This window comes from Poecile atricapillus, chromosome 1 (genome assembly GCF_030490865.1).
Source record: "Poecile atricapillus isolate bPoeAtr1 chromosome 1, bPoeAtr1.hap1, whole genome shotgun sequence".
Taxonomy (NCBI): domain Eukaryota; kingdom Metazoa; phylum Chordata; class Aves; order Passeriformes; family Paridae; genus Poecile; species Poecile atricapillus.
In genome coordinates, this window is record NC_081249.1 from 33,207,978 (window position 1) to 33,222,303 (window position 14,326).

A 14,326-nucleotide genomic window follows, 5' to 3' on the forward strand; every position below is an offset into this window, starting at 1 on the left:
GACGAAACTGTCTTGAGTTTAAAAAGGCAGAGCTGCATCTTGTATGTGGAGCTACCACGGGTATTTTGGCAGTGTTGGTTGTTCATACTTAATGTGACAAGGCAGCTGTGTAAAGCATACTCAGAGATAGTCCCGAAGAAACCAAAGAACCCTCTGAGCCTGACACTTGTTATGACTGTTTCAAAGACTCGTTGCTGTGTGCCGAGGGCAAATATTTGTCTAACTGTATTTATCCATTTACTTTGTATGAGATTAAAGCAGTTTGGGTAAAGCACGTGCTGAGAGTGGGTGACCCAGATTAAATAAAATCATTAACCATTCCCTTTACCTGGCCCAGTAAAATGTCTCTCTCCCTTATGGCAAACAGCTTGTGTTTATTTAAGCCTGCGAAAGAGAAGGCTTCGGGGTGACCCAATTGCAGCCTTCCAGTACCTGAAAGAAACTTACAGGAAAGATGGGGCAAGATTATTTACATGGCGACGGGGCAGGGAAATGGTGTCAAAGTGACAGATGGTATGTTTTAGATTAGATATTAGGAAAAATTCCATACTGTGAGGGTGAGAAGGAGCTGAAACAGGCTGTCCAGAGAAGTTGTGGATGTCTCATCCCTGGAAGTGGTCAAGGACAGGCCGCATCTTTGAGCGAGCGGGTCTAGTCGGAGGTGTGCCTGTACACGGCCGGGGGGGTTGAAACTGGATGATCTTCAAGGTCCCCTTCCGACCCAAACCATTCTGTGATTCTGCGATTTTCTGGGAGGAGTATGAAACCAGGGCAGCGCGGATGCTGCCAGCGTTCCCGCCCGGGGCGGCTCGGGGGAATGACTTACCCGGGCTGCAGGGCGGCCACAGCGAGAGCCGCGGCTGTGCCGGGAGCCGGCGGCCGGCCCGGGGGAAGGCGGCTGAGGGAAGGGGAATGTGACCCGCGGCGGGCGGGGCTCCGGGCCGGGCCGCGCCCCTTCCGGCGGCTGCTGCCGGAACCGCGGAGCGGAGGGGGCGGACGGGCCCGGGACACCGCCTCGCCTTGCGCTGCCGCTGCCTCCGCCTCCCGTCCCGTCCCGTTCCGTTCCGTTCCGTTCCCTCATGGCGCTGGAGCGGACGGGCACCGGCCTCTCCCGCCGCCCGCTCCGGCCTCCCCCGCCCCCGTCTCTTCTCGGCTCGCTGCTCCCGGCCGGGTTGTGAGAGGGGCCGTGACCGCAGGTAAGGGCGGGGAGAGGCGGGGAGGGGGCCTGGCCGGCCCCTGAGGGGCGGGGGGAGGCGGGGCTCCTTCCCCGCGGAGCGCTCGGCGCAAGGCCCTCGGGGCCGGGCGCTGCGGGTGAGGAGCGAGCGGGCCGGAGGGCGCGGGGCTCCGGGCCTTGGGTTTGCCTGTACGAGCCCGAAGGTGGTGTCTCCGTAGTGGGAAACTTGTGGTTTGGTCTGAGAAGGCCGAGATTAAAAGCTCTAAATCGGGCTGTTTGCGGGGTTCTCTGACCGCGCAGAGGTATCCAGGTACAGAGTGCTGGGTCTAGAGCAGCTGTGCCCTGTATTGGCGTGTGCGTGTGGTTAACCAGGGAACTAAACCGGTTCGTTTTCGGTTTGATCCAGGATTGAATTATCCCAGGTTGAGGCTTGTGCAGCCTGGTTCCAGAGCACCTTCAGCAGAACTTCAGAGCCCTGGTGCATCATTTTTACGTGGAAGAAGTAATCGTAGCTTTGCATCGTAGTTCATTGTAGTCTTAAGCTGACTAGGGGAGGTTTAGGTTGGACATTGGAATGAATTTTTTCATGGACAGGGTGATGAGATGTTGGAATGGGCTGACCAGGGAGGTACCAGGTGGGGTCACTGTCCTCAGAACCTGGCACTCAGGGCCAAGGTCTGTTGACATGGTGGTGGTTGGGTCATAGGTGACTCCATCTCACATGTGTTTTCCAGCCTAGTTGATTCTGTAATTCAGAGTGAAGATTTTCTTCATTCATACACTATGAAGTTGTTGCCTGGATCTAACTCCTTCATCTCTGTTTTTTCCCCAATCTTTTTCAAGCAGTCAACTTTCTCTATTACACTATGATGTCTTTAACACTGTTTGTCCTGAAAACACGATAAATGTAAGTCATTGTGGTTCTGTCTTAATGCCTTTGATGTGCCTCATTGTATACAGTTAGGGTTTTTCTCCCTGGAAGGTAACAGCTTTGTCGATAAAATTATTCCATAAGGTTTCATTGGCATCATTGTATTTAGAATTCAGTGTCACACTAATTCTGCTTTTGTTAAAGTGCCTCATTCTCATGATGAAATCCTGGCGACAAGAAGGCAGGTTATAACAGGTTGAGTCGTGTCAAAGGAGTAGCCGTGACTAATGACTAGTCCAATCTAAGACTTTAACTTCCTGAATTTTCTTACTTTTGAAACTGCCCATATTAAGTACCAAAGGGGGAACTTCAGTGACCCTGTGCTGGTATTCCTTCCACAAGAGTGGAATTCATGTGCCAGGTACAGCAAAGATGAGGCAAGTCTTATCTTGAGTCTATTTTGATAGCTTTCCATGAAAACAGTCAATGCAGTGTCAGAAAGCACTGTCTGTAGGTTGTATTCAGTTAATGAATAACACTGTTTTACTGAAGGTACTTTTTAGCTTTATGTGAAAGTGCTTTAATTAAAGGTCATTTTTTAATGACTTAGTATAAATAAAAGTAGCTCATGGAAAGAATAGGTTTTTAATGTGGCACTTTTTTGTTTCTTCCTAAGCTCATAAAATGGAATGCTGTTGCTTTTGCTTTATAAATAGAAATCTGCTGTAAATAATTAATTTTCCCCATAGTTTATCTAAACCTTTTAAAATAGACAACTTTAGGATAGTTAAGGTATGTTTTGCTTTCTGAGCACTTGATAGTGCCTCTAACACTATGTATATGCATATATATAATATAAATATGATTTTAAATTGCCTATGTGTAGTATGTAAATAATTATAAGTTTGGGCAAGAGCTGGAAAACTGTGTCCTGTATTGGGGAAAATGCGCAGTACAAAACTGAATGTATTATTTCCTGAACAGTGTATACAGACTCTGTAAGTACTGTGTGCATCCATCTTGGCCTTTTAAAGGTGCACGTGCCTTTTAAAGGTTTGAGCTCTTTTATCCTAACACTCTGTTGTGTCTGTCCTTCAACATTTTCTCTATACCAGCATTTAAAATAGATGTTTGTGAGTGGATGGAACATGAGCAAGGAAGGCTTGGTTTTAATAATTAGGTATATTTGGAGGGTTTTAGTAATCTTACTACAAATATTTCTGTGTTCATACTCCCCACTGCCCCAGCGTTCTATGTATCCAAAGGGGGGCTGCCAAGGTGGTGAAGGGGCAGAGGGGAAGCCATATGAGGAGCAGCAGTTGGTCTGTTCAGCCTGAAGAAGAGACTGAGGGGAGACCTCATCGCAGTCTACAGCTTCCTGATGAGGGGACGAGGAGGGGCAGGCACTGATCTCTTCTCTCTGATGACCAGTGACAGGACCCAGGGAATGGCCTGAGGCTCTATCAGGGAAAGTTTATTAGGAGAATGTTCCTCACTCAGAGGGTGGTTGGCACTGGAACAGGCTCCCCAGTGCTGGTGTGTCAGCACCAGCCTGACATAGTTTAAACATGTGTTGAGGCACATGGTAGGTTTCTTGGGGCTGTCCTGTGCAGGGCCAGGAGCTAGACTTGATGATCCTTGTGGGTTCCTTTCAACTCAGCGTATTCTGTGATTCTATATAAACATCCTCTGAAAACTCACCATACCAAAACCAATAATTAAAACTTAGTTATCTTGCAATAAAAGTGCCTTAGCACTTTAGTTACAGAATGAAACTGAAAGAATTAGGAAAGTATTTCTGTTCAACTTTAATGCTGTACTTCTAAAGAATAACTTGGATCACAGGTTAGTTTCTTCAATTTGTGAAGTGAAAAGCAAAGGGATTAAATAACTACAGTGTCAGGCAAGATGTATCTAAGGAAGATCAAATCTAAAATCACACTGATTTGTTATTCAAGTGTTTCTAAAACAAAAATCCTCTTCCTTTTTAAAGCATAGATGGACATTGTAAAGTCTTGTGTGTCATGCATGAAAATCGGCTTGAAATAATGGGCATAATTTTTTTGCCAAATTCTCAACATGCCAATTAATGTTATTTTTAACTTCTCTTTTAGAAACCTAACTTCTAAATACTTAAGAAGTGGTTTCCTCTGGATTTTGAAACAAAATTGGTATGTATAATGAGCCTTCTACAGGCTCATTACCGAACATTTGGATTTCTGTTTTGTTAGGGAATGTTTGTTTCATGTAGTTTTATGCTTGTGGAAAGGAACAAGGGAACACATAATAGTGAACATGACACATAATAGTCAATGTGTATTTGTCAGAGCAACTTGTTGATTCAACCCCGTTTTCTCCCATGACAAGCCTTATGGCTAGAAGGGCATTAAGTAGGTGCTTAATTCCAATGTTAGAAACATAAAACTTCTAATGGAGCTCAAGTAAATAAGCAGAATTGACAGTATAATATCACAGAACAGTTCAAAAGATGCAGAATGGCTGTACCTAGAGTATTACTGTCTTGCCAAAGCAGGCTTTTGTTTAAAAATCTTCCATAGTGTCTGAATCTTTGGCTGTTTAATGTTATTGATCTGGCTCAAAAGACAAAGAAATAATTAATAACATTGGACAGGGAAGGATTGCCAGTGTGTAACCTTAGTTGAATGTTTTCAGCAAACATTTCTAAAAAGAGAGATGTTTTTTGGAGTAAATGGAAGATACTACACCCAGGCAGGAGTAATTTGCTGTACAAATGCAGGAGGTTATACTAATAAAGAAGTTGAAAATGAGTCAACACTAGATGACTGCAGAAAAAAGGCTAAATACTCACCTATTTTGGTGTTTAGAAAGAAACACAGTCTACCATTGTATTGCAGAAGTGATAATAACTCAAGCTGAAGTGCTGTATGCAGCTTTGGAAATTGCACTTGAAAAAAGCTTTTGGGAAAGGACCCAGAGGGTGGCACAGCAGGAGGTGCCAAGCACCTAACCTGCAGAGTAATGCTGATATGTGGATGCAAAGATAAAGGGACTTGCATCTTTTTTCAGCAATGGGATTTGGTAGTGAAAGTGAAGATGATTAAATAATGGGAGTTCCTAATGGCATCAAAGCATAGCTGTCATGTTTCTGAAGTTTCCTTTGCACGTATTTCATCGGAGAAGCTTGGCTGAATTATCTATAATGAGGAGCAGCAGTGAATTATGTAGAACATGGCAAAGGGTTGAAGTAAATGGCTTGGTAAAGTCATTTTTTGCTCAATGGCATTATCCTGATCATAGTTGATAAGAGCAGGTTTTAGAAAAGATCCTTGAATTTAAATAATTTAATGTATATTTACACTAAATTTTCTTGTAAGTCTTTCAAAGACTGTCTACTGAACTCTAGAAGGCTTGTGGCCAAGTAAGCAAAGTTGGAACAATGTACCGTGTCTGCCTTTCCCAGCTCTAATTATTGCTTCCATACAACCTACAGCTTGTGGAAGTGATACTAATTTTCTTTGGCTGGTAACTCCCACATTCTTACTTATGCTTATTTGCTTTTAAATGTAAAATATTACTTCTTCTCATTACACCACTTTAAATGTTTCTGAATATTTAGAGAGCTCACTTGCTACAATAAATGTAACATTTTTGAGCACTGTGTTTGTGCTGCTTTTGAGAGAAAACAACTTCTGAACAAAGAGACAAAGAAGTGTGTTACCCTGTGTTTTGGACCAGAGAGTCTGTATCTTGCTAGCATTTGTGATACATTTGGTTACAGCTTGAAAATAAGCAAAAGAACTTTGTGGCTAATCTGAATTTGTTTATCTCCCACAGTTTTTTTTCCACATTCTGAGTTTTTCCATCCCTCCCTGAATGATAACCTTCAAACCCAGTTCCCTGTGCAGTGTGTCATTGCACTGTTGCATACTGAGAGTTATGACTCATGACACCAACAGATCCACAGGCAGTTCATTAATGAGTGGCTCTTGGAGGCGTGGTAGATGTAGCTTCTGTGAATAGGAGAGTCTCAGCCCTTCATTACTTCTCTGAAATCAGAGCAGGAAACTACTACTCCTCCTCCATGACACTGCTGGTCTTGAGTGGATGAAGTGTTCTATGTGTTAAAATCAGCTTGAACTTGATTAGAGAACCTTTGCAGAACTGCACGACTGCCAGCTGTATTTAGCTCCTACATTTTCTGGCTTTTCTCTGTTTATAACCTAGTAGTGGCCCTGGCTGCTGGAATGCAACAGCTTTGGCATGTCCCAAGGCAGAAACATGAGAGGCGTTATTTATTCCAGAAACTGCTCGTTTCTTGGCATTTTTTTCTCATGCCCATAGATAATTTTTCTTGATTATATTTATGAGCATGCATTAGTTCTTCTTTTATTAAGTCTTAGAGTTAGAATTAAAGTCCTGATTTCCTAAAGTGTAAAACTTCCAGTGCTTGGTACTGCTTTGACCTGGCACGTGTCAGTTCTACACATGCAAAATATATCTGTGCTGTATACAGAGGGAAGCTGGGTCCACCATGACTGTGTGACATTTGTCTGCAACTGTAGACATCTGAATAAATCTTAGGTGGAAATAAGACAGTCCAGTCCAAGCAGATAATGGGACTGGCTATGTCTGTGAGGACAAATCAGCTTGATGGGAAGAGCTAGCAGTAATTTATCTGAATTTATGTGATTGAAGTGGTTGAGATTTGAGTCATTTACAAAGTTAACAAAGTGGTTGACAGGACACTTCAGTGTATTTGGGACATGGGAGAATGTAGAAATACTAGTTCTGAAGTGTAGCATCCTTCTCAAGTCTAAATTCGTAAAATTACCTGTGAGCACACAGGTTTTCTCATTCTTCTGCAATCAAATTCTTCCTCTGCTGCAAAGAAAAGCAGCCTGTGCTTCTCCCTTGTTTCTGGAATGCAGTGGGTGGAAGGTGTCAGGATGGGACTAACTGATGCTCTTTTCCTCTGTCAGTGTAGGTGAAGGTATGCAAGCCAGGGAGAAAAGAAAAGGAAAATAAAAAAAGTGGCTTTGCCAATATGGAGAATTGTCTTTTAGTAAACAGTTACACCAGTAAAAATAATCCCATAAGTAATACAGCTAAAGTAGCAACTGTTGAAAAAACCAGTGAAGTATAAAGCTTAGCCAAACCATCCCCTCCCCAGGTGCACCTCCCCCAGGTGCTGCTATACCACTGTCACATTTTGCACCAGCTGGAGTTGGAAGAACATTCTTAGCTCAATTACCTGAACAGAGTGCGTTACACCTGCTGGAACAGATGGTGGAGAAAACAGTCACAAAAATCTTTTCCTTGCATTAAAAACTTCTTCAAGGGACTGAGAGTCCTGTTTGAATCCAAAACCAGGATGATATTTTATACAGTTGGTGAGGTGGCTGGGTTTGGTCTCATGCACTTATGATTTGTCTTTCTTGGTTTTGTTTGATAGGTGGTTTCGTATCATGTAGGAATCTAGTTTCTTTTTAAAAGTTTCTAGAAAGTGAAAGCAATCTCTTGTAGGTCATTTACTTAGTTTATCCAACAGCATAAGATATTAAAAATTACTGTGCAAGGATTAAGGGAAATGGATTTGAGAATTTTGAACTGTGGCTTGTGCAGCATTTGAAGCAGTGTTATGTTTAGTGCATATTGTTGTCCTCTACTTTTTCACAGCCTAACTGGATGCAAGTAAGAGGATCTGTGTTTGGTTTTAATGCTAACCTACCAGTAGCTCTCTATTAGGTTTTCCTAGAGGTATAGCAAACTAATCAAAGATGAAAGCATAAAAGTACAGGGAAAAGTAATATTGAAAGGTGCTTCATACAAGTATGGAAAATTGTGTAAAATAAATTAACATAGCCCTTATTTCTTGCCAGATTTTCCTGTTAGAGTAATTGCATGTGCATGCATGTGAGGTTTGTTTATATTCTGAAGATGGCTGTATGATTAAACATCCTTGTAATATTCTCTTGCATTTTTCTAGTGGGTTTATATGGAAGAAATGCTGCGACTGTTCTCAAACTCTATTACAGACTGATTTCAATGTAAGTAATTTTTTGATCAGCATCATCAGTTACATGGAGTGCCACAGATTTGCATACTCAATAAAAAGAAAAATGAATGACATATTTATAAAATTTCACTAAAGTTTCTCAAAGAATTTCTGTTTGCTTGGGTTTCAGTTTTTATACACCGGGCCAGAAACCCTTCCTTCTTTGTGTTCAGACTGGTTAGTTACTCATCCTTAGTGCAAGCTTACACATGCTTCAGATTGCCTATTTTTTTTTTTTTTTTTTTTTTGTTGCCCACTCTTAGCAGAGGCCACTTGCAGGAGAGCCAGTCACGTGAGCTGTTGAGGATTTTCCTATACAGCACCTATTCCTACCATAATTCTAATGTGTTTATTTTACTCATATTTCAGTGTTGCATCATATTTTGTTGAGTAACAGAAGTTCTGCTCCTTATTGATCAATGTGACAGTGTTCAGTAGTTTACGAGATGAGCCAAACTCGTGGGAAGTATGACTTCTGTATTGGTCTGGTGTTGGCTATGAGTTCCAGCATTTTCATTGGAGGAAGTTTCATCCTGAAAAAGAAAGGTCTCCTTCGGTTAGCCAGGAAAGGCTCCATGAGGGCAGGTAAATACATACATCTTTTAATGAATTGCTGATGTTTAGATTTTCCTGTTTAACAGAAGATTACTTCTGTTCATTAGTTCATTAAACTAATCATCTTGTTTTCTCTTTCTTGGGATTTTGTTACATATATATGAAACCTAAAGCATAGAGCTGGTGTGTTTTTTCTCTGGTGTCAGACACCCTTAACTCTGTGTGACACATGCTATTTAATGCATATGTAATGCCTTCTGGGGACACTTGTCAAAGGATTCCTTTGTATGTCAGTTAAGTCTAAGTTGCATTTGCAAATTGAACTTGCAAGCAGCACTGTTAACTACATCTGTGCTCCTGAATGAGTGAATTTAAGAGTGCTAACCGTTTTGGGGTGTCAGGAGATTGTTTTAGAAAACTAAAAATTATATGTAGCAACTAAATGTGATTGTTTTAGGAAATTAAAATTAAATGTAGTAACTGAGTGTGATGAGTTTTGTGCCTCAAGCATTCATACTGGAAGCAATGCTATTAAATATCCTCATCAGTGATACAGACAGTGGGGTTGACTGAGTGTGCTGGCAGTGGGTTTGTGGATCACACCGAGCTGAGGGGGGCAGTTGATGCTCTAGAGTGAAGGAAGTGGCATCCTGAGGAACCTGGATGGGCTTGAGGAGTGGGTCTGTGCAAACCTTATGAGACTCAAGAAGAACCAGAGCAAGGTGCTGCACCTGTATCAGGGCAACCTCTGGTATCAACACAAAACTGGGGATGGACAGATGAAGAGCAGTCCTGCCCAGAAGGGCCTGGGGGTGCTGGTGGATGAGAGGCTGGACATGACCCAGTAATGTGCAGTCACAGCCCAGAAAGCCAAACTTGTCCAAATCAGGTGTGACCAGCAGGGCAAGGGAGGGGCTTCTGCCCCTCTGCTGTGCTCTGGTGAGACCCCACCTCCAGTGCTGTTCCAGCTCCAGGATTCCCAGTGTGGGAAGGACATGGACCGGTTGCAGCAAGTCCAGAGAAGGGCCATGAGAATGGTCAAAGGGACAAAACACTTCTGAGGATAGGCTGATGGAGTTGGGATTGTTCAGCTTAGAGGAGAAAAGGGTCTTGAGACACCTTATAGCACCTTCCAATACCTAAAGGGGGCTTATAAAAAAGGGAGATTGTTTCGTTTTGTTTTGTTTTTTAATCAGTGCTGCATTGACAGGATGAGGGGTAATGGTTTTAAATTGAAAGACAATTAGGATTTAGATAGGAGAGTTTCAGCATCCTCAGATGATTCAGAAGGTTGACTCTGAATATTTTTATTCAGTACCTGTCATCTTTGCTTCTAAAAGATGGTTGATCTTGAGATACATAATTCATGCACCCTGGCTTGGAATGAGAAAATGTGATGTTTGCACATGTAATAAACCAGATATAAACCATGCACAATTTCTGCAGAGCAGCAGTCTTAGTAAGAGACACAACTTAACTTTTCATGTAATTTCAGAGCTTTGAAAGAACTGTTTCTCAGGGTAATGCAGATATCATCAGTGCCATTTCTAATACAAAAGAAATAAAATAGCTGGTTATCAAAGTAGGCTGTAGGAGGCACAGGCACATCAGAAATTGAAGATGCTTTAATTTCAACCCTTCTGCCTACAGAGCCTAGGTATCAAAAGGCTGCTCATGTTTTCAAGAGCATGGGTTGCAAAAAGGATTTTATGTCATGGCAGTGTTACTAGTGACAGGGTGTCAATGTTTTTAGTGGAATAGCCAATGTTCTTTCAATTTTAGGTCAAGGTGGTCATGCATACCTTAAGGAATGGCTGTGGTGGGCTGGACTTCTTTCAAGTAAGTATCAAAAATTATTCATGTAAGTGTCAAAAACACAATCTGCATTATATAATTTTAATAAATAACAATGCCACAGATGGCAGCATGGTTACAAAAAAGGGAATGAGACTGGGATTCTACAATACATGATAATGTTACCTGGTGATTTGATGGATGCAGTTCTAATGATTTTAATATAACTTCTCTCACACCAGAAATTCTTCCTTTAAGGTAACTGCCTTCTTTGTGCAGCAGTACTAGGCAGATACTGGTTTTGCATGTCTTTGCTATCTATATGCACTCTGGTTTTTGTCTTAGCAGAGAAGTGCTTAGATAGATAGGATTTCTTAAAGGGAAGCATATTTTGGGATTATGCCTGTTTTCTGAATTTTTTTCATTGCTTGAACTCTCACCTTACTGGCTGTATTCAGGTAATTATAGCTTACTGTATGTTCTGTGATATATCCTGCTATTGCCAATTTCTCCATGCAGAACTTCATGAGTCAAGCTGGCAGGCTGGGAAGCTACAGCACAGACACTAAAATGAAGCAACTTCTGATTTGGTAGAATTCATTCTAATACCTCTTGTAGTTCCACAGCCAGCTTTTAAAATTTAATAGTGGGGAAGAGAGGCAGGGGTGTGTTCTGCTAGTACTGTTAGCTGAATGCCATCATTAGAATTTTCCATTGTTCTCTTGCTGCATGTTTGTGTCCACATGAACACTTCCCCTGGATCAGAGGTTTGTTGCATGAGACAGCCTAACTCCTGGGTTTTAATTCCTGTTCCTCTGCAGTGGGAGCTGGAGAAGTAGCGAACTTTGCTGCCTATGCTTTTGCACCAGCTACGTTAGTGACTCCTCTAGGAGCTCTCAGTGTTCTTGTAAGGTAAGAAACACTAACAGAAAGCAGTGAGACTTGAGAGAACAGTAAAACTTTCATTAGAAATATGTCACTGAACTATGCTGTAATAAATGGGCTTTGTTCTTCACAATAGAGTGCTTATAAACATCAGGAGTAACTTTTAAGTTTCTCCAAATACCTAGTGGCTATGATATAAAAGGGTTCTAGCAATGCATCTATATGTCCATCTCTGAAAAGCTATTCTGCATTTCAAAAACATGGTGATCACAGCAGAGCAGTATTTTCATTCCTAAGGAAAGATTTTTGTCTTTCTAAAATTATTTTTGTAGGTTCTTAGATAGACCATTTTTTTGGCAGGCAGCATAGAAAAGGGGTTCTGGGCAGAGGCCAAATATTAACAGTAGTTCTGTCCATGGCAAGTATCTCAAGATAGAAAATAGCTATTTTTAAGCTGCAGATTGTGTATGCATGTGACTTGTACTGTCAGAACAACCTGTAACTTGGTGAGCAAATGAATATTACTAATCCCATGTTTCTTGCTGCCTTTTTTATTTCTCAGTGCCATTCTGTCATCCTTCTTTTTAAATGAAAAACTTAATTTACATGGAAAAATTGGATGTTTGTTAAGTATACTGGGATCAACTGTGATGGTAATTCATGCTCCACAAGAGGAAGAAGTAGAAACTTTGGATGAAATGTCTCACAAACTAGGTGATCCAGGTAAGAAAAATGCCGGCTTGATATATACAGAGCCCATCATTTCTTCATTTAATAGTTTCATTACTGCTGTTTTCAAGTTCCAGGAAGATGGCCTGTGTCTATTTCATGTAGACATGTTGTCCAAATGAAGTAGAGATTTGAATTCTGTAACATGATTCCATAGGGAACTTTGCATGATGCCAATGAACTTGTCTGGCCTTGAATAAAGTGCCTTGATGGCAACCACTGAGTGACTGTTTAAGCAAATGCAGCAGCACAGGTGGATAAACAAAACTTCCATAAATTTTGATTGAAGTGTGTCATCTCTAAGCGCAACTTTTACCTGTCCTTAAAATAAAAAGGTAGGTGTTGTGGTGTCTGCTGAGAAGTGAAGTCCTATAGATGAGCTGCTATGCCTACGTGGTAGAAGAGGCACTCACAAATGCACATCTGCAAAATACTACTTATACAATGGCAATTTTCATCTTAAATATGAGGAAATAGTCAGCACAGAGATTAAAAATCTATTCTCAAGGAATGACCTGATCATTGGAAACCTGCTGATGAATACAGCCATCTACCAAAGTATCTCCTAAAAAAGACTCAGTTCAGACTCAGGTCTGTGTCTGGTGGCATCTACACCTCAGTGAGTCTGGGTGTAAGGCAGTTTATCAATCTATTTCTGTGGTAGTCTTGCCAAACTGGCAAAGGTAATACAGACTGGTAAAGGGAATACAGTATGCCTGAGGTACCTCCTTTGTTTTGGCTAGCTCAATCTAAAATCATCTAAACTGTGATGTTGGAGGAAGAATGAAAAACATCCCGAACTCTTCTGTTTAAGCTGAGTCAGTCCTCTTGTTAATGAGTGTTTTCCTTGCACCCGTAAGATAAATACCTGTGCTGCTGATAAATAGAGTCCATAAGTAACAAGTGTGTCCATTAGTGTCTGTAAATAACAAGATTTTCTTTTCCCTCCCACCACAGGTTTTGTGGTCTTCGCAACGCTGGTTGTCATTGTGTCTTTAATTCTAATATGTGTGGTGGGACCTCGCCATGGACAGACCAACATTCTCGTATACATAACAATTTGCTCTGTAATTGGAGCCTTATCAGTCTCCTGTGTCAAAGGTCTGGGCATCGCTATAAAGGAACTTTTTGCAGGAAAACCAGTGCTGAAACATCCCTTGTCTTGGATTCTGCTGCTAAGCCTTACTGTCTGTGTGAGCACGCAGATCAACTATTTAAACAGGGCTCTGGATATATTCAACACTTCAATAGTGACTCCAATATATTACGTAATCTTTACAACATCTGTTTTAACTTGTTCTGCCATCCTTTTCAAGGAATGGCAACACATGGCGGCTGATGACATTATCGGCACCTTCAGCGGCTTCCTGACTATTATTGTGGGGATCTTTTTATTGCATGCCTTCAAAGATGTTAACTTCACCCTAGCAAACCTGCCCCTCTCTCTGCGGAAGGATGATAGAGCAGCAAATGGCACTCTGCTGAGCGCATATGACAGCTTTAATGATGATGAAGAAAGTTCTGCCTGCCTAGGTGAAATGCAATCCAGTGAGAGTCTCTCAGCCAGGAGAAATGGAAGCCTGTCAGCCTTCTGAAAATATCTACATGTTACTTAAGAAAAGAACAATTCTGTAACCCTGGAATTTTTTTTTTCTGCTGTGAAATGTCTGAGCTTGTCTGGAAATTCATGTACTTTTTAACAGTATGTGTAGACAATCGTTGATTTTTGAGTTCAATTAGTTTGGATAAAGAACACTGAAATGTTTTTTATTTGCCTTTTTTTTACTTTAAAAAGTACTAAAATGACCTCAGACCACAAATGGTTTTGTTGCTTAAGTTATGTGTAAATACTTTCATTTCATTCTTCTGTTTTTAAGATGTATTGCACTAATTACAATTTTATCAAAAATAAATGGCTTTATTTCTGCATTGGTGGTAAAAAGGTTGCAGTGAACCTGGATCCTTTGTACTTGTGCCCCAACTGACCATGGAGTGACTGTAACCATATTGAAACAGGAGCTGCAGCAACTACTCCTGTCCTAGTTTATAAAAGAGAAAAGGGAAGGCTACAAATAAGCACAACTGATCCTTCAAAAATACTGGTTAGGTAAAGCTGTGTGCAAAACGTGCTGGATTTGCATGAAAAAACCCCAGCTCTACCAAATCAGAGTAACTGGGTGGCAGAAACAGGAAGGCAGGAGCTGTGCTCTGCACGGATAGGTGAGATAGTACCTCCTGGCCACGACAATTTATGCAGAAGGAAGGATGTGAATCATTACTA

General features: G+C 41.4%; 1 protein-coding gene across 15 annotated transcripts; it reads left to right on the plus strand.

Moving 5' to 3' along the window:
* Positions 1–1,059: 1,059 nt before the first annotated feature.
* On the plus strand, positions 1,060–13,958 carry NIPA2 (NIPA magnesium transporter 2). Of its 15 annotated transcripts, none has more exons than XM_058830059.1 (9): positions 1,064–1,196; positions 2,021–2,081; positions 4,160–4,216; positions 8,014–8,074; positions 8,452–8,667; positions 10,420–10,476; positions 11,253–11,343; positions 11,879–12,039; positions 13,003–13,958. In XM_058830059.1, the coding sequence occupies exons 5-9, from the start codon at positions 8,529–8,531 to the stop codon at positions 13,638–13,640; spliced, it is 1,086 nt and encodes a 361-aa protein (XP_058686042.1). In that variant the 5' UTR covers positions 1,064–1,196; positions 2,021–2,081; positions 4,160–4,216; positions 8,014–8,074; positions 8,452–8,528; the 3' UTR covers positions 13,641–13,958. The 15 variants fall into 15 exon arrangements, with proteins under 15 accessions (XP_058686061.1, XP_058686042.1, XP_058686078.1 ...); XM_058830068.1 differs by having other exon boundaries at positions 1,075–1,196; positions 2,018–2,081; XM_058830040.1 differs by lacking the exon at positions 1,064–1,196 and adding an exon at positions 1,268–1,484 and having other exon boundaries at positions 2,018–2,081.
* Positions 13,959–14,326: the final 368 nt, after the last annotated feature.

Bases quoted from the DNA above. Each gene is read 5' to 3' on its own strand.
- NIPA2 (XM_058830078.1), top strand. From the start codon at position 8,529: ATGAGCCAAACTCGTGGGAAGTATGACTTCTGTATTGGTCTGGTGTTG. The intron at 11,344-11,878 runs GTAAGAAACACT...TTTATTTCTCAG, and splicing joins GCTCTCAGTGTTCTTGTAAG to TGCCATTCTGTCATCCTTCT. The intron at 12,040-13,002 runs GTAAGAAAAATG...CTCCCACCACAG, and splicing joins TCACAAACTAGGTGATCCAG to GTTTTGTGGTCTTCGCAACG.